Raw genomic sequence first — 24,294 nt, 5'->3', positions numbered from 1 at the left:
ATGAAAGCCCCGCTCCTCACGGGTGCCTACAAGCCGTCTTGGGCCACTTCGGGCCTCCTCTCAGTCCCTCAGAGATGCCACATGCTTTCCTGCCTCGGGCACATTCCACCCCCTCATTCTGTTTCGCTGTGGTCACTGCACTTGCCACTCTGTCCTCATTCTTTCACATCTCCCCACCACACCCCTCCACTTGGAGTCGAATGGAAGCTCCTTGCGAACAGGGGCCTTGTCCACGGTTGTGTCTCCCGAGACGACGCGGCCTGGCATGGAGCACTGGAGTCGTGAATGAGGGGCACCTTACCTGTATTTCCACGACTGAGGAGGGGAGGAGTGGAGGGGCCTGACGACTGTGGAGGTATCCCCTGCCGTGACCCTGCAGCCACCTGGGAGCTGCTGGCTCACCAGAGGCTCCCCAGCTCCCGGCCCCAGACAAGACTACTGCAGTGTCAGGGCTGGGAGAGGCAGATGGTGACTGCTTCCTGGAGAAGCCAACGGGAAGCCAGCCTCTGTCTCGTGAGGGCCTGCTGACCATCACATTTCCCCTGCAAGGGTGCCCTGTCCTTCCCCAGACCCCAGGCTCATCCGTCGACTGCCCCAGAAGCTTGGCTGTCCCCAGGCTGCATCTCCCCTTGGCGCGAAGGATGCGATGCAGATTGGCTGGTGCAGAGATGCTGGGGTGGCTGCCAGGACTTTCATCTTTTCATTTCATCTGCCAGCCGAGCGCTTTTCCCTGCTTTTGACTCTTGAGGCTTAAGGCAAGAAACACTGACCTTGACTTTGGGAACCTCTTGCTTTATTACTCGAGGTCCCCTGTCCGGGTTCACATTCCAGGCCGGCTGCTCCCCAATCCTCTCTCTTCTTTTCCCGTGACTCCTGACCCCCAGGGCAGCTTCAGAACAAAATGTGGGATGTTGTCCCCCTGAGATCTGGCTCAGACAGTAGTGGCATTGCTGGCTTACTTCTCCTACCCAAGGGCACCAGGGCACCGCCTCAGACTGCTGCCAAGTGGCCGCTTGGAGAAAACACTCTCGGAGTGACTCGCGGCCATGGGCAACGTGAAGGGGACTCCAACACCTGAACCCGGTAACTCTGGCTCCCCACCTTCTACGTCCTCCATTTGTCAGCATTTCTTCAGGGTCCATGAGTTGCCAGGCATTGTTCTGCTAGGGCCTGTCTCACGGGACTGGGCAGGGATTTTGATCACGTCAGTGTTGCATAAACTATCCAAACAGATGTTTTCAGAGCGTGTTCTGTAGACAGTCCAACGAAGCGTCCTGGGACAACCGGACAGCCGCGTGCAAAAGAGTGAAGTTAGACCTGCAGCCTCTCACATCATGCACAGAAATCAACGCAAAATGGGCCAAAAGTCTAAATGTAAGAGTTAAAACTGTTGAACGCATAGAAGAATGACGCTAAAAGAACAAGCGACAACAACAAAAATAGATCAGCTGGACGTCATTACAGAATTACTCCTTATGCTTCAAAGGACATCATCAGCAAGTGAAAAGACAACCCACAGGACGGGAGGACATTTTTGCAAACCATCCACCTGGGAAGGAACTTATACCCAGAAGAGATAAAGAACTGTAACAACTCGATAAAAAACAGACAACCCAATCGGAAAATGGGCAAAGAATCTGACTCGACATTTTTCCAAAGAAGATAAACAAGCGGCCAACAAGCCCATGAAAAGATGCTCGATGTTAAAAGCCGCCAAGAAAACGTAAATCAAAACCACAATTAGATCCCGATTCACACCCATGAGGATGGCTAGAAGCAAGAAGTCAGTTAATAACAAGTGTTGGCAAGAAAGTGGAGAAATAGGAAAGCTCGGACATTGTTGGTGGGAACACAGATTAGTGTAGCCACTGAGCCAAATAGTCTGGCCGTTCCTCAAAAAAAAAAAAAAGGCAACTGTAGAGTTACCATAAGACTGGCCAGTTCCACTGCTGGGTACGTGTCCAAGAGAAATAAGAACAAGTCCACAGAAAAACATGTATGCATGTGTTTATAGCAGACATATTATATTCATAATACCTCGAAGTGGAAATACCCCATAACACATGTCCATGAACTAATGAATGGAGAAACAAAACGTTGCCTCTCTATCCAATCAAATATTATTTAACAATAAAAGGAATGAAGCATTGATACACACTACAACACGGAAGAACCTTGAAAACATTACATAGGCACACACTGTGTGTGTGTGTCTGACATATATATACACAAAAGGCCACATGTTCCATGATTCCATGCATATGCCATGTCCGGAATTGGCAAATCACAGAGATAGGAAGTAGATTAGAGGCTGCCTAGCGCCGAGACGGCTGGGGAGAAATGGGGAGTGAGTGCTAATAGGTACATGGTTTCTTGTTGGGGTGATAAAAATGTTCTAAATTGATACTGGTGATGGTCGTACCACTTGGTGGACACACTAAAATCCAATGAATTTTGCACTTTAAATGGGTGAATTAGATAGTATGTGAATTATATTTTCGTGAAACTATTAGCAAAAAGTCCTCAAGATCCTGGACAATCAGGAGGGTTTGAGAGTTTGGAACGTGATCGTTTGTGATTTGCAGAATAAGGACTCCCGGAAGACGTCCAGGCCCAAACGTCTGGACCCTGTGAGAATGTCACCCTACGTGGCAAAAGAGATTTTGCAGATGTGACTAAGGATAGGGACTCTGAAAATGAGAGATTATCCTGGATTATTCGAGTGTGCCCAGTCTAATCATGTGAGTTCTTAAAAGCACAGGCCTTGAACAAAGGGGGCACCTGGATGGTTCCGTTGGTTCAGCATCTGACTCATGATTTCAGCTCAGGTCACGATATCAGAGTCATGGGTTCAAGCCCCACATCAGGCTTCATGCTCAGCAGGGAGTCTGCTTCTCTCTCTCTCTCTCTGCAAAATAAATATGAATCTAAAAAAAAAAAAAAAAAAGCAGAGACCCTTTCTCAGAAGGGTCAGAGAGATGTACCCAAAAAAGGAGGAGAGATCAAAACACTCAACCTTCTGTGGCTGGCTTTGAAGACTGAGGAAGGGGACCATAAGCCAGGGAATGTGGTAGCTTCTAGAAGCTGGGAGTGGCCCTCAGCTGACAGCCAGCAAGGGAACAGGGATCTCAGTCCTAAGCCACAAGGAACTGACTTCTGGCAGCATCCACATGAGCAAGAAAAGGGCTGTCCTAGAAAGGAACACAGCCCTGCAGCCCCTGGGGTGTTAGCCCACCGAGACCCTTGCTGGACTTCTGATCTGTAGGGCTGTGAGATAACACGTTTGCATTGTTTAAGTCACTCCATGTGGCAAATTGTCACGGCAGCAATAGGAAAACAACACGGAACTACTTCACGTAGACTTTATGAAGCCGATCTTTAGGGGAAAAAAGCGCTGAGCTTTCTCACGTCTGGGGATGAAAAGATCTACTTGTGGCTTAAAATCCACAACACCTGTTCTCCCCCTCCCCACCCGGTGCAACCGCCGAGCGAGCAAGCAAAGCTGACTTAGTGAGTGCTTCTGAAAATAGAAACGGCAACGTGATTTTATTTCTAACTCCACAGACATCACTTGTGAGTCATTCATCTTTCTGGGTCTCACTTTGCATGTCTGTGAAGCAGGCTGAGTTAACCCTGACTTCTGCCTACCCCTCAGTTTAGGAAGATGAAAAAAAATCAGCTTCCCGAAGAGAGCCGTAGGGTGCTCCTTGAGAGGGAGGAAGCCACAGACACAGTCTGGGTCGCAGGGGGCCCCACCCGGCATTGCTCCTTTCTTCTGGCTTCCTTCAGAGGGTTTGGGGCACAGCCGGTCCCCCGTGATGGAGCTTGGAGTGCCTTGTAGCTGCTGGGAGCACACAAATGAGGCAAATGTGCAGAAGTCAGTCACAGACCCAAATGGACAAGGTTCTAGAATTGTGCGTTTGGGGGGGCGGCAATACTCTTGCACCTGGATGAGACCAAATTGCTTTCATGATGGAAAGAAAGCAAAGCAATGGTCCAGATCAGACTAGAAGGTACAGAGTCAGGACGAGCCTGAGATAAGCACTTTGAAAGAGAGGGAGGAGGGTAGAGAAATGAAAATGTCTCTGTGATGTGCAGGAGTGAAAGGACCCGTGGGGAGAACAGTTGTGACATCCTAAGCTCATTCCACGTCATTCCTCAGACCCCGCCCCACTGACACCTAAGTGGACACATGCATTTTCTTAATAAGCTGCTTACAATTGGGGCACCTGGGTGGCTCAGTGGGTTAAGCAGCCAACTCTTGCTTTCACGTCGGGTCATGATCTTGGAATGGTTGGATCAAGTCCCTTGTCTGCGTGTGTGTGTGTGTGGGGGGTGTCTATGCTCAGCAGGGAGTTGGCTTGAGGATTCTCTCTCCCTCTCCCTCTGCCTCTGCTCTTCCCTCTGCTTGCATGTGCATGAGCTCTCTCTTTCTCTCTCTCTAAGATAAATTAATAAATCATTTTTAAAAAGCTGCTTATGATTGACTTGGCTATGGGATATTTTATTTATTTAAGATTTTATTTATTTATTAGAGAGAGAGTGCGCACGTGCACACAAGCAGGGGGAGTGGGAGAGGGAGAAGCATGTTCCCCACTGAGCAGGGAGCCGGATACGGGGCTTGATCCCAGGACTCTGGGATCATGACCTGAGCTGAAGGCAGGTGCTTAACCGACTGAGTCACCCAGGTGCCCCCATGGGATATTTTTAAAGATGCCATCAAGGTACCCACAGATCACCCTTGTGACGGCTGTGTCAGTCTTTGAGCACCTGCCTTCTCTCAGCTGTATCTCCCCTGGCCCCAGTTTATACAGTTGTGCGAGGCATGGTGCACCCAGGGTTACAAAACATGGGAAGGCTCTTGGCCAAGAGTCCTAGCATCATCCAGACTGGTTTGGCTGGCTCCTACCCCAGACCCTCCTGCCTATTTCCAGCCCAGTGGGTACCTGGCTCCTTGACCTCCACCCAGGTCCCACCCAGTATGGCCTTAATTCTTCCTGAGGCCTGGCAGCTCCCTGCAGGCCTCCAGATGGCCCCCTGGCCTTGGTGACGGTGGGGCCCCACCCCCTTCAGCTTCCCAGCCTTCTTGGAACCCTCTTGCCCAATATCCTCTGTGGTAATCACGCCTGTTGGCCTCGCTTAGTTTTGCTGGCCACTGCCAAGTTCCCTCTGCTAGTTCTCAATGCTCTACCTCTAATAGAGCCTTCATGAAATAAAAAAGCTGCTACAAGCTTTTCCTTTCCAGTCAGAATTCCTCTTCTGGGTGGTCTGCACTCTTCAACAGAGGTGACCATGCATTCGCCTCTCCCTGTGTTGGGAGGAAGGTGAGTCTGGGGAAGGGACAGAGCTAAGATGCTCCAGGAGTAGGGATGGGGGGGGGGTGTTTATGTCCAGGAAGCGGTCCTGGGTGGCCCTGCCTTCATTAACCCAAGGTCACTCAGGATCTTCACTCAGGAAGGAGCAGCTGCCTCTGTCATGGCTGGGGTGGCGGGGGGCTAGGGGCGGTGATAGCTCTATGGGGCTAGGAGAAAAGCAGGCACGAGGTTGCTGCGGAGTGAGGGTCAGAGACTGCGCGACATTGGTGAGGACAGGGGTAGAGGGCTGGCGTACCAGCCACTGAGTGCTGGAAGAGCAGCTGACCACGTCATCTCATGTGCGCACCCCACCACCACCCTACAGCGAAGGCCTAGTCCCATTTACTGTTTTGCAAATAAAGCCACACAGGTGTGGGCCCCCATTTCCTGAGTACTTGTCACAGGCCGGGTCACCGCTGAGGCACACCGTCTCATTGTCCCCCTCGAACAGGTTTGGGTCTTCAAGGGCACGTGGGTGTAAGCAGAAATGGCCATAGCGTGCTCTGCGACCCCTAAATCACCACTTCGGGGCGAGGGAAGCGGGATGAACCCAGCGGCTGCTCCTTGTACAGATGGAGAAAAGCAAGGCCCGAGGAGCCCAGGTAACCCGTTCCAGGTCCCACAGCTCATGCCAGATCCCGGGGAGGTCCCAGCCACCCGGGCTCCCGGCTTCCTTCACACCACCACTTCCCCCCGCCATTCGTGTGTCTCACAGGGAGCCCCTCAGATGGACAGCAGAGTCCTGCGCCGCGGACCGGAGGGCGGGCGGGCCGCTTGCCCGCCCACTTGGCTCTGAAGTCCCGCCCTATCCACGCTAACCAAGAAATCAGTCGGGAGGCCCCGCCTTCCCCCACCTCCGGGCGACACCGAACGAGGGGGCGTGGCTTCGCCTGCGCCTCCGCCCCGCGCCCCGCGCCCCTCGCCCCTCGCCCGGGCCCCGACCGCGCGCGCGCTCCTGAGTCGGCCCCACTGCGCGCGCGCGCGCCGAGGCCGCGGTGGTCTGCGGCCTAGGGCCACGGGGGCGTCCGCGCTCCCGGGCCTGACGCGGCTCGGGTGGGGCAGGGAAGGGGCGGCCGGGCAGACTTGGCCCCGCGCCCTCCGCGCCCGTCACCCCCGGCTCCTCTCGGCGAAACCCGAGCGCGCGTCCGACGCGGGGCCGCGTGACGCGCACCTGTCGGGGTGGGCCGCGCCTGCGGAAGAGGATGCGCGGAGCCCCGGCCTGGCCCGAGCCCGGCCCGCCGCGCCGTGCGCTCCGCGCCGCCGCCGCCGTTTCCCGGCTCTGACGGGCGAGATGAAGTAAGCTGCCTCCCCCGCTCGGTCTTCGGCTCCTAAGGCGCGGGCCTTGTTGGTAGCCAGCCGGCGGCTGCGCGCTTGCGCGGGGCCGAGCCTGAGGTCGGTGGGCCCCGCTGCCCGGGAGGCTGGCCGCGCGGCGTGAGCTCCTCGGGCGTTTTGCTGGGAAGCGTCTCGCGTCTGTGCTCCGACTCCGGCGGGGGCCAGAGTCTGCCCGAGTTCCCTCCCAGCCCAGCGCCCTCAAAATAAATCGTTCACTTCCTCCCCTGCAGATCTCTTGGCTGCAGGAGGCAGCCAGGCCCCTCAAGGCTAGTTTAGAAGGGCCGGGGCGTCCTTTTTCCTAGGCTTTCTGGAAGTTAATTCAATGAGAGGAGGAACAACGGTGCTTTTTTCCTGGAATCAGCTTAATCTGTGGCATTAGCCCTCAGGTTTCAATCAAAGTTTGCAAGACACCCATCCAGTGAATAGTTTTCCAGAAGTGAACGAATCGTATCTCTGAAAACCAGCTCACTTAAACTTGAATGTAGTCGGAAATGAGAACTTCTGGAAAGATCATAAACCTAAATTCTTTGCTCACCCAACCCCCTGTCCTCCCAACAGGGCCGGTGGCTTCATGAAAGGGAGCAAATTAGGGGAGACTGATGTAGAGTGGCATATTTGAAATTATTTTCTACATTCTCTGCAGTGATGGATGGTGGATAGACTTTTTGAGCTTATAAGGCTAATCTTTTGGTAAGTTTTAGGAGCACCTGAGATAAAAATGCTCCGTGTTTGGCATGAGCAGAGCTCATTCTTCGGACCGTACTTTGTGTAACTTTTCTTTGAGGTACAGGACTGCCCAGCAAATAACCACTCTAGGCGAACATTCAAGTTATTTTTATCCAAAGACTGGAGTTCACTAAGTTACTCTTACAGTCAGATGGTTTTAGGTCATCTAAAAGGGAAGCCAAGAGGCACCTTTGGTCATCAGTGGTCTAGGCTCTTCTCACTGTATTGGTGGAATTTGAACAAGGTAAGATGTCATTGATGCCAGATTTCCCGCGTGGATTCTGCCAGACCCTAACCCCGTGTCAGAGCAGGAAGTCTGGTTTTGCTCTTTGCTTCCCTGTGTTGGGAGCCAGGTGGCTGTCTGTCTGGGAGAGCTAACACCATTGCCCCCTAAAGTATTTTCACAGCCATGATCTGGGTTTTTTGGCCCAATGTTGAAATGAGGTGGCTGGATCGCCGTTTCACAGCTGGAGAAGAGGCCCCGGGTAGTTAGGTGAAAGGCCTATGGCCTTTGGCCTATGGCTACAGAGTGAGGGGGTTTATGCCCCTATTCTTTGGGCCAGATTATAAATCCCTCAAGGGCTGGAGTGGAGACTTTGAACCTTTTTAGCACGATATTTCTTTGATTTTTCATCAGTATGACTGGAAGGGCATGAAGCTGTTGATGAGCTCTTGCTTGGCATTTTTTCTATTGTGGGCTGCTTAATTCATCTTGTAGCAGTTCCAAGAAGCTAGCAAGAAAAGTACCTTTACCCATGATGCTGTTGCTTTAATAATGATAGAAGCTAACATTTCTTAGGTGCTTACTCTATGCCAAGTATCCTGCCACGCGCTTTATATGGATTGCCTCATTTTGTGCTTCTTATCGACTTGTTTTCCTACTCTGTGGTTGCGACACATGAGAGAAATAGACTGTTTACGTCACTGTTGTTCCAGCCTCTTAGTGGAGCAGAATCGGTGTCCCCACCAATACAGTGTTTTAAATTTCACCACTGGGGGATGTGGTCCCGCGTTTCCTGGGAGGTGGGAGGTCGGTGCTGAAGCCAGACTGCCTGTATTCACATCCGATCACCTCTGAGCTGCCTGCCCTTTTATCAGTTATCTTCCCCTCTTCGTACCTTGGTTTCCTCTGTACTCATTCTAAAACCAGGCATAATAGTGGTACCTATCTCAGGTTGTGGCAAGAATTTAACTCCATTGATGAATGTGAACGAAGCTCTTGTATCCGGCGTATAGTGAAATACTCGTAAGTGTTTCTTTTATTATTAAGTGTTGTTACAGTTAGGAAGCTGCTGTTAACGTGTACTGTGTCACAGCGCTTGGGGTCAGCAGTAGACAGGTCTTCCTTTGTGCCATCATTCAGATGCAGATAGCTCCTACACAGGGGACAGGGGTCTTCTGCAGATGGAATTTATTTGTTCGTTCAGCGCATACTTACAGCGCACCTGTTTTGGATCCTGAAGATAAGCACAAAACCCCCTGCCCTCATTGGCAATTACATTTTTGAGGGGAGGGGCACCAGAGAATAAACCAAACAAATACACTTTCCACAGACAGCGCATTAGAGACTGATGGGTACTGCGAAGAGAAAGCAGGGAGTGAGATGGAGGTGGGGGGTCTGCAACTTTGCAGAGTCGACTGAGAAAGCCTCACAGAGAAGGTGACATTTCAGCAAAGAATTCAAGTCAGTGTGGAAGTGAACCTTGTGGACATCGGCAGGGAAAAGTAGGTCAGGCAGAGCGAACAGCAAGTACAAAGGCCCTGAGGCAGGAGGATGGGAGGCTGATGCCTGGAGGGGGCAAGAGGCAGAAGAGATCAAAGAGGTGATGGGTGGGAAGCCATAAAAAGGCGAGTATCATGTTCAGGGAAGGACAGAAATGGGAGGTCAATTAGGTGGTTCCTACTAACCCAGACAGTGGTGATGGTGGCTAGAACCAGAGTGCGGTGGTGGAAGGTGGTGACTAGTTGTGTTCTGCATAAGCTTTGATGATAGAAATTACAGGATTTGCTAATAGATTGGGTGACTTACCCCTCCCCCCCACAAAGTTTCTGCCCTCAGCACCTGGAAGAATAGAGTTGCCATTTACTGAAGCTGGGGAAATCTGCATTTGGAGCAGGTTGGGGGAGAAGTCTGTTCAATTTTGAACATAGTAGGTCTTGTAGGCGTCCAGCTAATGGTGTCAGAGTAGCAGTTGATTGAGGCTGGAGTTGAGGGGAGAAAGCCCAGAATGGAGATGAAAGCCTGGTGGTGTATGCTGGTAAATGTGTAACAACTCTCCGGGGTGGGGGCTGGTGATGGGGAGCCTGATTCACAACATTTGCCAATACCTGTGGTGCAGTAGTTCTGCACGGGCCGTTGCAAGCGCCCCAGTATGGAATATCTTCACCTTACGGATACAATAGATGTCAATGTCAGGAGCACAGGTGGAGAGTAAAATGCAGTCAAATAATTAGGAAATGATGAGCAGTAATTTATTAAGTATTAAATATTTATTACTTTTATTTTTAATACAGTTTATTTTGTTATAAATTTGTGTGATTTGGTTTTTAATAATGGCTGTGTTTAACACCTGGCTTGAAAAGTTGCTGAAAATGCAGCAGTTGAATCTTGTGGGCTGGTCCAAGGTGGCTCCAGCCCACCCCTGGGGTCACAGGGACCCAAGACACCTAAAGAGGTGATGGATGTAAGGATTCAGTGAGATCAGGGAGGGAAAAGGGCCCCAGAGCCTGATCTTGTAACTCTTGTCCCCAGTCTAGCGCCAAAGGGAACAAGTAGGGAAAGGGGTACAGCTCTCCTAGCAGCTGAAGGGCTTGACTTGCATGGCTGTGTTTGGTGCCAATGGTCCCGAACAAGGAGAGCGCAGGAAAAACACTTGAGTCAGTGATTATAGAGGGGACTGGGCATGTCCCCTCCCACTGTGGTTAAAAATGATCTTCAGTTTGAACTCTTGTTTCACTCCCACACATTCTTCCAGAAATTCCAAACTCCCAGGCTGTGATTTGAAGAAAACTTCCCTCCTTCCTGCTTGGCAAATAGAACGTAGAGATCAAAGGTGTCAGTGTGGCACTGGGAAAGGGAACAGTGCTGCAGCAGCCACTGACTTTTACCTCCCGCGCTCCTTTCTCAGCCCCTTGTCTGCCGGGAATAGAGGACCAGAGCTGTTTCCTCCTGTCCTTTACCAGAAACCACCCTGCCCCTGGAGCGCCCGCACACGCTGGGTCCATGCTAGGGCGGGTCAGGCACGGCTGCAGGGGTGCTCCCCAGAAACAAAGACTGGAACCCTGATTCTGATCCAGACCCTCTGGCTGGCCAGGTCAGCACTCACAGCTTTGGGAATGTTGGCAGAGCTGTACTTTAAAAGGTGAGTCCCCCAGGATGCCTGATGGGAACCCCTGCGGCTGGTGTGGGAGCCGTGGAGGATGCCCTGGACTGTGGCCATGTGCCCTGTCAGGCCTGCCACTAAGATGAGCCTGTCCGAAGAAGGTCTCGCCTCCTCCCCGAGGAGGCCCCCGCAGCACCGTGCTTGCGCTTCCTAGTGTAGCGTGTTTCTGGCAAGTATCTTGAATAATAATTGTAGTAAATGAAATTGCATCCTCCACACGCTGAAGTTAGAGTGTTAACTTCTGAATGACACGTAGTTATCAGCTCCTCGTTTCCTGTTGAGTCCCCTTTCCGGGGCCCTGCTGCCCGGGTCTAAGGTGCCAAGCCCCTCACTGCCCCGTGGAAAGGCGGAGCACTGGCATCTCGCTGGTAAGAGAGGGGATATCTCCTTTCCGTGGAAAACACAGGGTCTGGGGGCAGGGAAGTGCAGTCCTCCAGCGAAGTCTCTTCCTGTCGTGGACAAGGAAGGGAGGCCTAGGCTGGGCCCGCTGTCCTTCCGGTGCCAGAGCTCTTCAAACTTTTCAACAACAGTTTTCTTATTTACTTTTTTTTTTTTTTTTTTTTTTAGATTTTATGTATTTATTCGACAGAGATAGAGACAGCCAGAGAGAAAGGGAACACAAGCAGGGGCAGTGGAAGAGGAAGAAGCAGGCTCATAGTGAAGGAGCCTGATGTGGGGCTCGATCCCATAACGCCGGGATCACGTCCTGAGCCAAAGGCAGACGCTTAACCGCTGTGCCACCCAGGCGCCCCTCTTATTTACTTTTTAATTAAAAATAGAAACCGTCCATGGCAGTCCCAGCTGTTGGAAGGCCACATCCATGCTTCGGGGCTCACTTCAAGTGTGTAACTTCAGGAGGTGTCCTTGGGCCTGTTCCTCTCCGCGCAGGCGCAGAGGCGGGAGGCAGTGCTGCAGAACGCCCTTGGCGGGTAGAGCCTGGTGGCACGCCAGCCGTTGAGACCACCAGTGGATGGATCGGAGCCATCTGCTTTCCCTGTTGCCTCACCCCTGCTCCTGGGCTGGGGCCCCATTCTTGACTTGGGCGGGCGGCTTCTCTGAGCCTGTTTATGTCCCCGTGGGGGCAGCAGGGAGGACAGCTGTACCCGTCGCTCTCTGCCCCCTCTCAGGGCAGGGTATCGGGACGAGGCTGGGGAGTGGGACGTGAATGCCAGTGAGACGAGGGACGTGCACATGTCCCTGACAGTGGCATTGTGCCCCCGTTAGGAGCCAGGAGGGGCCTTCCGTTTAGCTAAGGCAGTTAACATCTGCATAGGGGTTTGTCACCTGTGTCACCTCAGCTCGTCGTTCCAACCCCCCATTTGGTTTGGTGGTATTCGCCCTGTTTTATAGTGAGGAAATGTGGGCCCAAGCTGAGTAGGTGACCTAAGTAGATCCCACGGCCGGAGGAGGTGGTCTCGAGCCTGGTCCTTAGACCCAAATGCCACATTCCTCCGCTTGACTGAGGAAGCTGGTGAGCACGGTGACTGGGGGCTCCGGCTTTGGGACATGCCAGTTCTGCAGTCTTCTGGGCTTGGGGTCGAGGTACTGGCCTTTGGGGCTCCTCACCTGCCTGTCCGGGCTCTCTGAGGTTCCTGAGCTCCTCCTCTTGTCCCCAGCATGTCCAGGGCCCTGGCTGCCCGTGTTGGATCAGGAGCTCGGAGATGCAGCTTGCCAGCTGGAGGCTCCTGCTTCTCCAGGCTATTCTCTGGGCTTCAGATTTCTCACCGCCTCTTTCCCGCACTGACCTTGCAGCTTTTTCTTCCCTCCAGACAGGGGCGATTGCCAGTTAAGAAAGAAATGCAGGAAAGGCCAAGAACGGGGATTGGGAAGCTGAAGAAAGTAGAATGGTCCTGTGGCCCATCTGATCTGGGAGTGAGTGTGCAGGTGAAGGGAGTGGAAGGGGAAGCCTGGGAGGCCACTCAGCTGGTCCCTGGATCCTCCGGTTAAAGCCCCAGTAGTGGAAATGTCTGGTATGCAGATACTGCTGTTGGCCCCTCGCCTTGGTTTGGCTGTTGACTGAGAGAGATGAGGAAGAGGCAGAAGGAAAAGTAGGGTGGGGGGGGGTGCTGCTTTTAGAGGGCCGCTCCGGTCCCTCAGGATGGAGGACAGTATAGGGATGCAGGATGGTAAGCTGGCCAGGTATCTCTTTAAACCTCAGTTTCCCTACCTGAACAACAGATTAGATCCTCATCGTTGAGGGTTGTGTTACTCCCTCGTCTGGGAGCACCTGCTGTCAGTAATCTCGAATCCTCTTTCACTGCTCCAGCGCCCCAGGCTGGGCCCCATTGCCCCGCTATTTCTGAGAGCAGAGTTGCTGACCGTGATTACTTTCCCTGTCTCCGCCTCTCCCTTTCCTTCAAAGCACTGGCCTTGCTGGGAAATTGGAACAGGAGAGCCGTGGAGTACGAGTGGAGCACATTGAGCCCCACAGCGTTGGTCAGAACAGAAGACAAGTGTACGCAAATCCTCTGGTGGCATTTGTGGCGGGTCCGCGGCCTCTGACCTTTCCTACATGTCAGCTGCTTTAAATGAGGCTGGAAACCAGCCAAGATGTGAGGCTCCCTCAGGGAGGCTGAGGCGTGTATTTGCTGGGTGGCAGCTCAGGGGCCAGAGAGGTGCCTGTCTGGCTCCCCGCTTCCTCACCCGGGCTCCCTCACCACCCGGGCCTCAGCTTTGCTCTCTGCGGAAGGGAAACTATCATAGTATCCACTCCACTGGTCTTTTTTCAGGGCTTTTCTCTGGACGCAGCGACATCTTCTGCACAGAAGGACTTGGTTCGGGGTTGCTGCTGTCAGTGGCAGACCGTAGTAACAGCTACCACTTCTGTAGTGCTTCGTAGGTGGTCGGCAGTGTCCTGAGCATTTATAACTGTTAACTCATTTGTCCTTATAATACTGTGTGACGTAGGTCACTCTCACCCCCATTTCAGATGAGGAAACTGAGGTGTGGGGGGGTGAAATAATTGCCCAAGGTCCAACAGTAAGGAGTTGAGCTGGGATTCAACCTCAGTTGGTTCCAGAGACTACATTTTTATTTTATTGCTTTATTTTATTTTAATTAATTTACTTATTTAAAGTAGGTTTCATGCCCAGTGTGGAGCCCAGTGTAGGGCCTGAACTCACGACCCTGAGATCAAGACCTGAGCTGAGACCAAGTGTCAGATGCTTACACTTAAATGACTGTGCCACCAGGCGCCCCCAGAGTCTATGTTTTTAATCACTACACTGTGGCAGTTACTAGTAATCATTTTGTGCTTGGAGCCCAGGGGACATGGGAGAAGCAAAGGGAGGAGTGGGAGGGGGTGATCATATCTTCTCGTAGTTCCAGCCATCACCTGAGGCCCTGCTACGTATTCCTGAGCTGTGCCGATGGTCCCGGTGCCCTGTGCTCGTGGACGAGACTGGCCGTGGTCAGAGAGTGGACAGCTCCAATCCTGTGGCCGCCCTGTGGGCCTCCCTGGTGCTTCCTGCAGCACAGAGGCCCGACTCTAGCAAGTGGCCTACCACCTTCCTGGGCATAGTCCCTGTTTACAGAATAGGCTTCCTACCCACCAGCTTCCTGGCACAGAAGCCAAGCTGCTGTGGAGGGAGGGGCAAACTTTGGGATTTTAACATTTTTCTGAGAAAACACGTGGTGGTTTTTTGCCAGGCAGGAAATGTTTAATAGCCTAGAAATGTGTTTACCTCCACATCCCAGCCACCTGAACCATGTCTGATCCTTCCTTGTTCCTTGTCTGTCTTACCTCTGCCCAGGCGCCCTGGCTGGTGGAAGATGCTCGCGGTGGCGATGTACATGGCCCTTCTGGCTTGCCTGCAGGCCCAGGAGCTCCAGGGACATGTGTCCATCATCCTGCTGGGAGCGACTGGGGACCTGGCCAAAAAGTACTTATGGCAGGGACTGTTCCAGCTGTACCTGGATGAGGTGGGGAAGGGCTACAGTTTCAGCTTCCATGGGGCTGCTCTGACGTCCACCAAGCAGGGCCAGGAGTTCATCGCCAAGGTCCTGGAGTCCCTCTCCTGCCCTGAGGACGTGGCACCCGGGCACTGTGCCGAACTCAGGGGCCAGTTCCAGCAGCTGAGCCAGTACCGCCACCTGAGGACGAGTGAGGACTATATGGCCCTGAGCAAGGACATTGAGGCACAGCTCCAACACAGAGGCCTCCGGGAGGCTGGCAGGATTTTCTACTTCTCAGTGCCACCCTTTGCCTATGCGGACATTGCCCGCAACATTAACAGCAGCTGCCGCCCGGGCCCAGGCGCCTGGCTGCGGGTTGTCCTGGAGAAGCCCTTTGGCCATGACCGCCTCTCAGCCCAGCAGCTGGCCACGGAACTTGGGAGTTTTTTCCAAGAGAAGGAGATGTACCGGGTGGACCATTACCTGGGCAAGCAGGTGAGTTTCAGCTGAGAGCTTGCCAGGGTTGAAGTGAGCCAGGCACGGGTAGACCCCATCAACAGAGCCGCACTGCTGCTTGTGGGATTAGGCCTGGAGCCATTGTGAAATCGGAGCTCCCATGGTTGTCCTGAAGGTGGGCAGGCGGTGAGAGGTTGAAGGAAAAGCCGAGCACCAAGGGCAGGATGGGTGGCCCTCGTCCACGTGGCCAGCACTTTGTTTCTCATTGCCCTGTGTCCTCTGTGCAGGTGTCCACCTGGTTTCCAGGGGGTCATGGTGTGGGAACTAACGTATTCCACACCCATCTGCCTTTTTTCAGTATCTCTGTCTTCCTGAGTTCTGTTTTGAGCCGGAAGGCTGGAAACAAGATCTTACAGTGATCAGGGACCCTAAGTCCATGCTTTCCATCCAGGTACTGTGGCAGAGGCTGGGGCTGAGATACTGGCCAGTGAGGGCTGGCTGGCCACTTCACTCTGAGCGTGCCCTCCGAGTGCCTCCGGAACATCTCTTCCTAGAAACGGCAGCAGAGAGCGCACAGCGTGGCCTTCTTTGGTACTGACCAGGCTGGTGAGCCCAGGGTCATGTATGTGGGCACCTCATAAGTCTTCCAGGACAGAGCCGTCGCCTTCTAGCCAGCCCCGTTTGGAGCTGCAACATTCCCAAAGAGTGCACCTCAGACCAGTGTCTGACCTGGTGAGGTTTTCGCTTGTTTCTGGGAAAATGAGAAAAGAGCACTTCCTGAATGTATCCAATCTAAAGTTTTTCTTGTTTCGTTTCTGGTGTTAAAATGTCTCTTTTATTAAAAGCTGATGGTAATAGAAGATAAGTAATCTTAAATACTTTTTTCCTTGCAAAATAAAAAGCTGGCAACCCTTGCGGAGGTCACTTAACAGTTTTTGGAGTCCGTCTGGAGCTGTGAAGTCCTAAGGCCTAGGGCCAATGGCTCCTGAGAGCATCTTCTCCGAGCAGGGAGTAGAGAAGTTGGGGCCCTTCCTTGGCGTCAGGATTCCTTCTTCACCGTGAGAACCAGCAGCATAACCGGTCTGCTTCCCCGGCAGGCTGTGGCTCAGATCCTGCCTTTCCGGGACCAGAACCGCAAGGCCTTGGATGGCCTCTGGAACCGGCACCACGTGGAGCGGGTGGAGATCATCATGAAGGAGACCGTGGACGCAGAAGGTGCGTGAATGGTCCCCTGCTCCGCGGCGCCCACCTGCCCTGTGCCCGGTGAGGGGTTGGGTCGGGCAGGGCTGGAGGCTGTCTGCCCAGCCTCTGCGCCTTGGCTGCTGCTGCTCAGGGGGTTGTCTGCTGGCATGTGGTCTCCTTCCGGGGCCTGCTGTGGGCCCAGCTCTGGACCGTGCCAAAGCCTGGCATGCCTGCAGGCAAAGCCCGCCTGTCCTTGCTGCCTGGATGTTAACCTGAGTTTTATGTGGATGTGGTGGAGACCTCAGAGCTGCACGAGGGCTGCTCAGACTTGTGCCCGTGGCACCGTTGGCCTCGCTGCTGCTCACCTGCTCCTCGCCTCCCGTCCCTCCTGTGTGTCGGTTCCCAGCTCGGCTGCCGCGCTCTCGGGGAGCTTTGCTCAGGGCCCTTCTCGACAAGGTCCACTCCCATCAGGCTCTCAGAGCGCCACGTGTGCCTCCCTTCTCTGCCCTCCAGGCTTTTCTGGGTCTTCTCCGGGCCCGATGTGCCTCTCTCACCAGACCACGGGCGCCGGGCCCCTCCTTTCTGGCACCTGGCACACGCGTCGGATGTGCCGAATGAATACGGAATGAATGAGCAGTGTTGACCTGGGAGCGTGGGACCTGTCCCTGCTGGGTGACCTCATCACTTCCCTCATCGGGGAGGTGAGGTGACAGCAGCTCCCGAGGCTCCCCGGAGCTCTGGCATTCTGTGATTTCACCACCTGTTGGGAGCACGTTGTTACGTTCAAAGCATCCGTTCTGACCCAAGACAGTAAAAGCGAATTCTTGTGTCAGTCTCCCCAGTGGCAGAATGAGGTGGGTCCTGTTATTAGCCTCCACCCACTGATGCGGTTTGGTGGTGTGGCCAAGGTCACGGGGCAGGAAGTGGTGGGGCCGGGTCCTCGGGGTGTGGTCTGCCTCTGGCATGGCTGCATCCAGTCCATCCTGCTTTCTGCGGTCTGAGCTGGAGTGTCCGAGGCCACTGTCCCCACCCCACACTGTGCCCCTGGGCAGACTGGAGGGCCCCCGACCCTTTGGGCCCAGGTGGGGGTCCGGGAGGTCTGTCTCCTGCTATTTGCCTGTTCCTCTTCTTTCTCCTTCCCTTGGTAACTCTCTGCAGCTTCCCTCCCTCCCTCTTCAAGTGTGTTTCCAGTGCCGGAGGCTCTGTGTGAGGGCTGTGGCCGTGCTGTCTGTCGGTGTGAGGCACAGCCTCCGCCCCTGATACCTCACAGGCTCACGGGGGAGAGGGTATCTTGGTACAGACTCCACAATGAATGACACAGGCAGGCAGTGGGAGGGGTGGGGGCTCCGGGAGCCAGGCCTCTGAGGGCTTTGCTGTCCTTGACGGGAGCTCGGTTTCTCCAGTCGGGAGCCCATACCAGCATGGAGGCCCTCTCCCCACTGCGTGGAGCCTTCGTGGGTCACAGGAACCCACCCTGACCCTTCCATATTTCCCTCCTGTCCTCAGCAGAGGCTCAGGCCGTGGATTTCCTCCTCGTGCCTGTGTCCTCGTGGGGGTGAGTGCTGGGCCTTGCTTCATCTGCAGAGAGATGAACCTCAGATCTGGCGCCGAGAGCATGGGGTGGGATGGTGAGGTGCTGCTGTCACCCTTCTGTAGGCCAGGACCAGACTCTGCCGGGACTTGGCTCAGCCACCGGCAGGGCTAGGACACCAGACTCCTCCCCCGTTTCTGGCAAGTCCTTCCTGTGCCCACCCTGGGCTGGGGAAGAGCTGCGGTGTCTGGAGTTACTGGTTGCACTGTTGCCCCTTTTTCCTTCCAACCCTCCCACCGCATTGCCCTTTTGGTTTCTGGTGTCAGTGTAGGTTTTTAGTGTTTTCTGTTTTGTTTTTGTTTTTTTGTGGGGTCCCTACGGAGCCAGGGGCTAGGCAAACTGCAGGCCTGCTTATTCCGGCAAAGATACTTTTGGATTTTGGAGAAAGGAAAGGAGAAGGCAAGACAGAAAGGCAGGCAGAGGCCTGGGCAGGTCTGTTCGCCCAGGCTTGGCCTGAGGCAGGGAGAATCTGAGGTTTGGATAGCAGCAGACAGCCGAGGTCAAGGAGGGAGGGCACAGTGACTCTGCCTTCAAGGCTGCTGTGTGGGACCAAAGCGGAGGCCCAGCTGCCTGCAGTGTGGGTTCTGAGGGGAAGGTCTCACTGCTGCCATGCCCCCCAGCATAACGCTTTTTCACTCCAGCCCAGAGGCACAGGGAGACCCAGAGCAGGCAGGCAGCAGGGGGCCCACTAGCCCCTGAGGGGCTTGGAACTAGTAGGGGTGTGGCCAGCAGGCTGATTCAGCTGCCTGCTCTTGTCAGAGAGGGCCAATGGGACTGCAGCTGTCCTGGGGCTTGGATCTCCTTGGTCATCCCCCTAGTAAGTAGGAGCTCTGGCAATAGTGAGTTCTCCCTGTCTCCTGGGCCTTGGGGACCCAGAAGGACAAGCATTCTCTGCATGCTGAGAAAGTGGCCTGGTGTAGCCCTGGAGGCCCGAACACTGATCCTCGCTGTCCCCTCTGGGTGCTGCTTTGGAACCCATCCCTCAGGGGGCCCCTTATAGACAGACTTTAGTTCAGGCTGGAGAGAGAGGACAGGAGATGTGGGGCCCTGCAGCACCCGCCCATGGCCAAGGAGCCCTGTGACCTGCACATCAGGGCCTGGGCTATGCCTTCTGGGGTTGGGGATGGGCAGTGGGCAGGAGGAAGGACTGCCCTCCTGCTGGAGGTCACGATGGCTTGCTGTGGTTGGGTGTGCTTAGCGGGCATGCTGCTGCAGTGAGACTGAGCATGGCCTGGAAGTTTCTGAGGTGGGATTTAGAGCCCAGCAGTCTGATTTGAAGCTTCAGGAGGGCAGAGTGCAGCGGCAGTCACCTAGCACCCCACCCCTGCCTGCGCAGCCCTTGCTGACTCCTGTGTGGGGAGGCTCCGGAGTGGCCCAGCTCCTGGTAGCATGCCAGGCCTGGGAAACGGAGCAGTCCTGGTCCTGAGCTGCCGCAGGCCCCGGGAAGGGGACTTCTGAGCAGCAAGGTCGTTTGGATGTCTCCCCTCACCCCCCAAACATCCGAGTGGGTGAGGCTGGCTGCCCGCCCTCCCCGGCCGTGTGAGCAGCTCTCCTCCCTGCCGCAGCCTGGGGCCCAGAGGAGTCTGCTGCAGTGTCTCGGCCACCGCACAGCAGGAGGGGAAGAGGAGGAAGGGGGGAGGAAAGGAAGAGCATCCTTCCCTGGTCCCAGGGCCCCCGCTCCTCTCAGTCTCGTCTAGGGCACCAATCTCAGAGCCACAGAAACTCAGGGGGATCGGGGTCTCCTGAAGCTGCAGCACCCTGGGCTGTAGGAAGAGTGACCTTGGCTGGGCCACTCAGCCACCGTGTGGAGATGACCCCTGCTGGCCCTCATTGTGGCCACTGGGAGGCCCCGTGGGAAGGAGGGCTGCGTCACGAAGTGGCCCGAGGGGCAGCCGGCCAGGCTGGGCTGCCCTCTTTTCTGGGGGTGCAGGAGTGTGATCCAAGGTCTGTGGCACCTCAGAACCCCAGCTTCGGACCACTGTGCCTGTGGCCGCAGTGTCTGTCTAGGCCCTGGGCAGTTGGCCTTCCTGCCAGGATGTGCTTGGAGCGTCTCTGCGTCTCTTTGCTGCCCTACTTTCCCCTCTGGGTGGAAGGCTTTTTGTTTGTTTGTTTTTTTGGCAGGAAGAAGGAGGGAGACTTCCCGAGGGTGGTGTAGCTGTCCCTGCCTGGGAGGGTCCCTGAGCCCACATGCGGGGGGAGGAGCGTGGTGCATGCTGACCTCTGAGGGTTGGAGTGGCTGGGTCGTGCCTCTCACACCGGGACCAAGCAGCCCAGGTCCTCCCAGGTGCGCACCAGCTGTCCCGCTGTCCAGCCTGGTGTGTCCCCTCCTGCAGGGCTGTCTGCAAGGTGAGCTCAGGGCAGCTGCCAGGCTTCCTGACCGGAGAGAGCGCCGGCCTACCAGCAGACCTGCTCTCTCCTTGGCCCTCACCGATTTTTATTTTTAGTTATCCCCGAAGGTATCGGGAGGAATCACAGATAGCTTTCAGTTTTGTTGTTCTTAACTCCGCGTTTTCCTGGGAAAATCTGGATCTCCCACAGTGTGGAGGCAATGGGGAGGGGGGTTCTGGTCCCAGTTCTGAAGGGTGCGCTCCTCAGCACATCTCTGTATAATGATGGTAACCCCCGTTACCTCTCTCTTGTGGTCGTTTTAAGGATTAAATGAAATAACGTACATGGAAATACTTTACAAATAGAAATGCTGTTCTTCCAAACTGGCAAGGAGAGGCAGGGGCAGCGTTCTCCGCGCTGTCCGTGATGTCTCCGTGACTTGTGTTGGCTGACGTATAGACCCTAGCTGGTCTGTAACACTCCTTTATGTCCATTCTTCACCTGGTGTCATCTCTCTCTTTCTCATGTATGTGTGTGAATAGGTATTAAACTTCCATGTTTCGGACAATCTGTGTAACGTGTAAGCTCAGTATTTCTGTTCAATTTTATTTGTATCACAGAAAATGAATTGCCCTATTATGAGGCATTTTGGCTGTTTTCACTTTTTGCTATTTAAATAGTACGTTGCGGGGCGCCTGGGTGGCACAGCGGTTAAGCGTCTGCCTTCAGCTCAGGGCGTGATCCCGGTGTTACGGGATCGAGCCCCATATCAGGCTCCTCCGCTATGAGCCTGCTTCTTCCTCTCCCACTCCCCCTGCTTGTGTTCCCTCTCTCGCTGGCTGTCTCTATCTCTGTCAAATAAATAAATAAAATCTTTAAAAAACAACAACAACAACAAAAATAAATAGTACGTTGCAAGCTTTTAAAAAATTAAGATATAATTCACATATCCTAAAATTTACCCTTTTAAAGTGTACAAATCAGCAGTTTTTAACATATTCACAAAGTTGTTCAACCACTATCATTCTAGAACATTTATGAGCATTTAAAAAAATATTTTTCCTTTGAGTATGCTTCCAAAGTGGAATTACTAGGCCACACGGTGGAAACGACTTTATAGCTCTTATTACATCTTATTAGACTGTTTCTAGAACATCTGCAACAGTGTGTCCATACCTAGTTCTCCTATAGCTCTGTCTGCATTGGGTGCTGCTGTCCCTCCTGTCCTTGCCAGTTTGGTGGGTTTGTGGGAATCCCCTTTTTTTTTCTTTTTAAAGATTTTATTTTTAAGTAATCTCTGCACCGACGTGGGGCTCAAACTCGTAACCCTGAGATGGAGAGTCGCATGCTCTACTGGCTGAGCCAGCCAGGAGCCCCGTGGGAGTCTTCTTCAAGCACGTGGGACACAGCTTCGCTTGTGCCATGAGATGCTACTCCATGAAGGTTTGAGGGGCAGCACAGCCGAGGGGCAAAGCAGTGGGTCTCCCATGCTGGTGATCTTGTGATCGTGGGTAGAGCTGGACTTGAGCCGTTCGGAAGCCAGGTTTATGGGGGATCTTGCTTCCAGTTGTCCAACCTGGTCGAGTTTTTTTCTGTTCTTGTTCATACATCAGCGGGTTTTTCGCCTTCAACTTTGAATCTAGGGAAGGATACCAGGAGTCAGTATAGATCATTTTCAGGAAAAATCAGTCCACAGTAATTGGTGGTCACTAGGGAAAAAAATGGAGCGGTTGGCATTCTCAGGAGACGCGGGCCCCTGACTTGGCTTCCTGTCCTGTGGTTGGCTTTGTGGCCCCTCCCGGAGAGGTGAAAAGGCAGAAGGAATCGAGAAGGGATGGAAGGCCACAAGTCCCCGGGCTGTGCTCAACCCAGGCGCCCCCTGAAGCTTGAAATTAAGGACTAAAGGGAGCTCTCTTTCACACAGCGGGTAGTAAACCTGTGAAGTGCGTTCTCCCCATGGATTGAGGGAGGATAAAAATAGAGAGAGGGCTGCTGGGGGATTTGCTAAACTGATGAACAGCAAACAGATAACGGGGCTTTTAAAGACTCTGCTGTGTTCTCTCCCTCAACAATTCGTCTGTTCTCGAAGCTTTAACTATCCCGTTTATACTCCTAAACCTGTAATTCGCTGATTCCAGGACACACTTTTTTTTTTTTTTAAACATTTGAACATCTCCGAGGTTGCGTGTACCACTGATGGGCACCGTGGTTGACGTCGGCGGCGGCTTGTCTCTTTCTTAGTGTTTGTAAAGCAGTGACGCTTTCACCGTCGGCATTTTGGATTTGATGAAATCCAGCGTATCTGTGGCATTCATTGCCTATCCAAGCTCCAGTCCTACCTCTAGCCGGCCTTCTAGAGATCGTCACTGGGTGTCACACTGCAGGCTCAGCGGACTTCGAACGTAAACCGTCATTGACGTTCTCTCAGGAAACACCAGCTACGTTTTCTGGCTTCTTTATTGCCAGATGGTGACGGTGCCCTGCGTTGCCTGGCCGGTGGCCCCTCTCTTGCAGGTCCTGTAATAACACAGATCCTAGCCGGGGTCTACCAGCGGCTCCTGTGTGCCAGGCACTGCCCAACCCCCATAGATGTGTCAACTCATTAATGCTCACGGCAGCCCTACAAGGGAGGGATGCCACTATCCCCCGTGTGTGTGAGTTAGGGCCGCTCACGTGGGGTCGCAGAGCTACAGGCGGCGGAGCGGGTGCTTGACCCCGTACATCCTGGCTCCAGAGACCACACTCCAGGTCACGACTCTGAACGGCCCCTCAGATCCAGCCACACACCACCCAGCTGTTACCCGTCCCCTGACTAATGTCTTTCTTTGCGTTTCGCTGTTACTTCCCGCGTTTGCCTGAACGCCGCCCTGCTGGTTACATCACCACCAGCCCCCTCTCCGTAAGCTCGTCTCGCCAGTAGATCGGAGATGGCCTCATTCCGAGGCATCTCTGTCGTGGTTCCCCTTCCTTCTCTAACGCTTGCTCTAAGAAGTCTTATTCGAGATACAGTTCACGTATCAGACAGTGTACCCATTTAAAGCACGCAATCCAGTGGGTTTTAGTGTCTTCACAGCCGTGCACCCACCGCAGTCAATCTTAGAATGTTTTTATCATCCTCAAAAGATACCCTTACCCTCATCTGCATTCCCTCCCAGCCCCACGCAGCCGCCAACCCCTCTCTGTGTCTGTGGATCCGCCCCTGCCACAGCATCTAAGCGACCTCACGCGGCGGGTGGCCTTTGTGTTTCGCTTTTCTCGCTGAGCGCACGGTATCGGGGTGCATCCCTGTGCCAGCGCACACCAGGACTTGTTTTATTCTTGCGAATGATATTCAACAGAACATTGGATAGAGGGCGCCTGGGTGGCTCAGTTGTTAAGCGTCTGCCTTTGGCTCAGGGCATGATCCCGGAGTCCTGGGATCGAGCCCCGCGTCGGGCTCCCTGCTCCGCCGGGAACCTGCTTCTTCCTCTCCCACTCTCCACTGTTCCCTCTCTTGCTGGCTGTCTCTCTGTCAAGTAAATAAAATAAAAATCTTTAAAAAAAAATTGGATAGACCACATTTTATTCATCCCTTCATCAGTCGGCGGATGTTTGGGTTGTTTCTACTCCTCGGCCGTCGTGACTAGCTCGTGTACCGGTGGCTGCGCACACGTATGTTTTCATTTCTCTCGGGCTGCACTTAGGCGTGCAATTGCTGGATCACACGGTAATTCCGTGTAACTGGTTGAGGTGAAGAACTTCTAATAGCCCCTCAGACCTCTCAGCCTCATTTCCAAAGCCCTTTCCATCGTTCTTGAGTTCTGCTGTTCTGAATCACAGACGGGCTGCTTCTGCCAGGCCAGGCTTACCATTGTCGGACGAACTGCGTGTTGGGGCCCCTGCCCTCTGGTTCACGATACGCACCGCAGCAAGGATACGGCCCAGGGCAGAGTCCGCTCACACATGTATTTCTTTGAGATATACAGCATTTTAAAAAAATCAGTTATTTGCACACACTTAAGTATCATGAGATTCTGGGGCACCTGAGCGGCTCAGTCAGTGAAGCATC

The 24,294-nt window shown here is 53.9% G+C and overlaps 1 protein-coding gene across 4 annotated transcripts in view; it reads left to right on the top strand.

Moving 5' to 3' along the window:
- Window positions 1-5,173: 5,173 nt before the first annotated feature.
- The window catches only part of H6PD (hexose-6-phosphate dehydrogenase/glucose 1-dehydrogenase), a 31,020-nt gene continuing 11,899 nt past the window's right edge, over window positions 5,174-24,294 (top strand). The window contains exons 1-4 of one of the 4 annotated variants that reach the window (XM_045803603.2): window positions 5,174-5,324; window positions 5,806-5,956; window positions 14,548-15,184; window positions 16,243-16,360. In XM_045803603.2, the coding sequence (XP_045659559.2) occupies window positions 14,567-15,184; window positions 16,243-16,360 (736 nt within the window). In that variant the 5' untranslated portion in view covers window positions 5,174-5,324; window positions 5,806-5,956; window positions 14,548-14,566. Of the gene's footprint in view, window positions 5,325-5,805; window positions 5,957-6,251; window positions 6,651-10,540; window positions 10,775-14,547; window positions 15,185-16,242; window positions 16,361-24,294 lie in introns of those variants that run through there. The other 3 variants (XM_087858592.1, XM_045803601.2, XM_045803602.2) reach the window with 3 other exon arrangements.

Source organism: Ursus americanus, chromosome 33 (assembly GCF_024610735.1).
Source record: "Ursus americanus isolate L20-20 chromosome 33, mUrsAme1.1.p, whole genome shotgun sequence".
Classification (NCBI taxonomy): domain Eukaryota; kingdom Metazoa; phylum Chordata; class Mammalia; order Carnivora; family Ursidae; genus Ursus; species Ursus americanus.
This window is presented reverse-complemented; position numbering and strand designations above follow the sequence as displayed.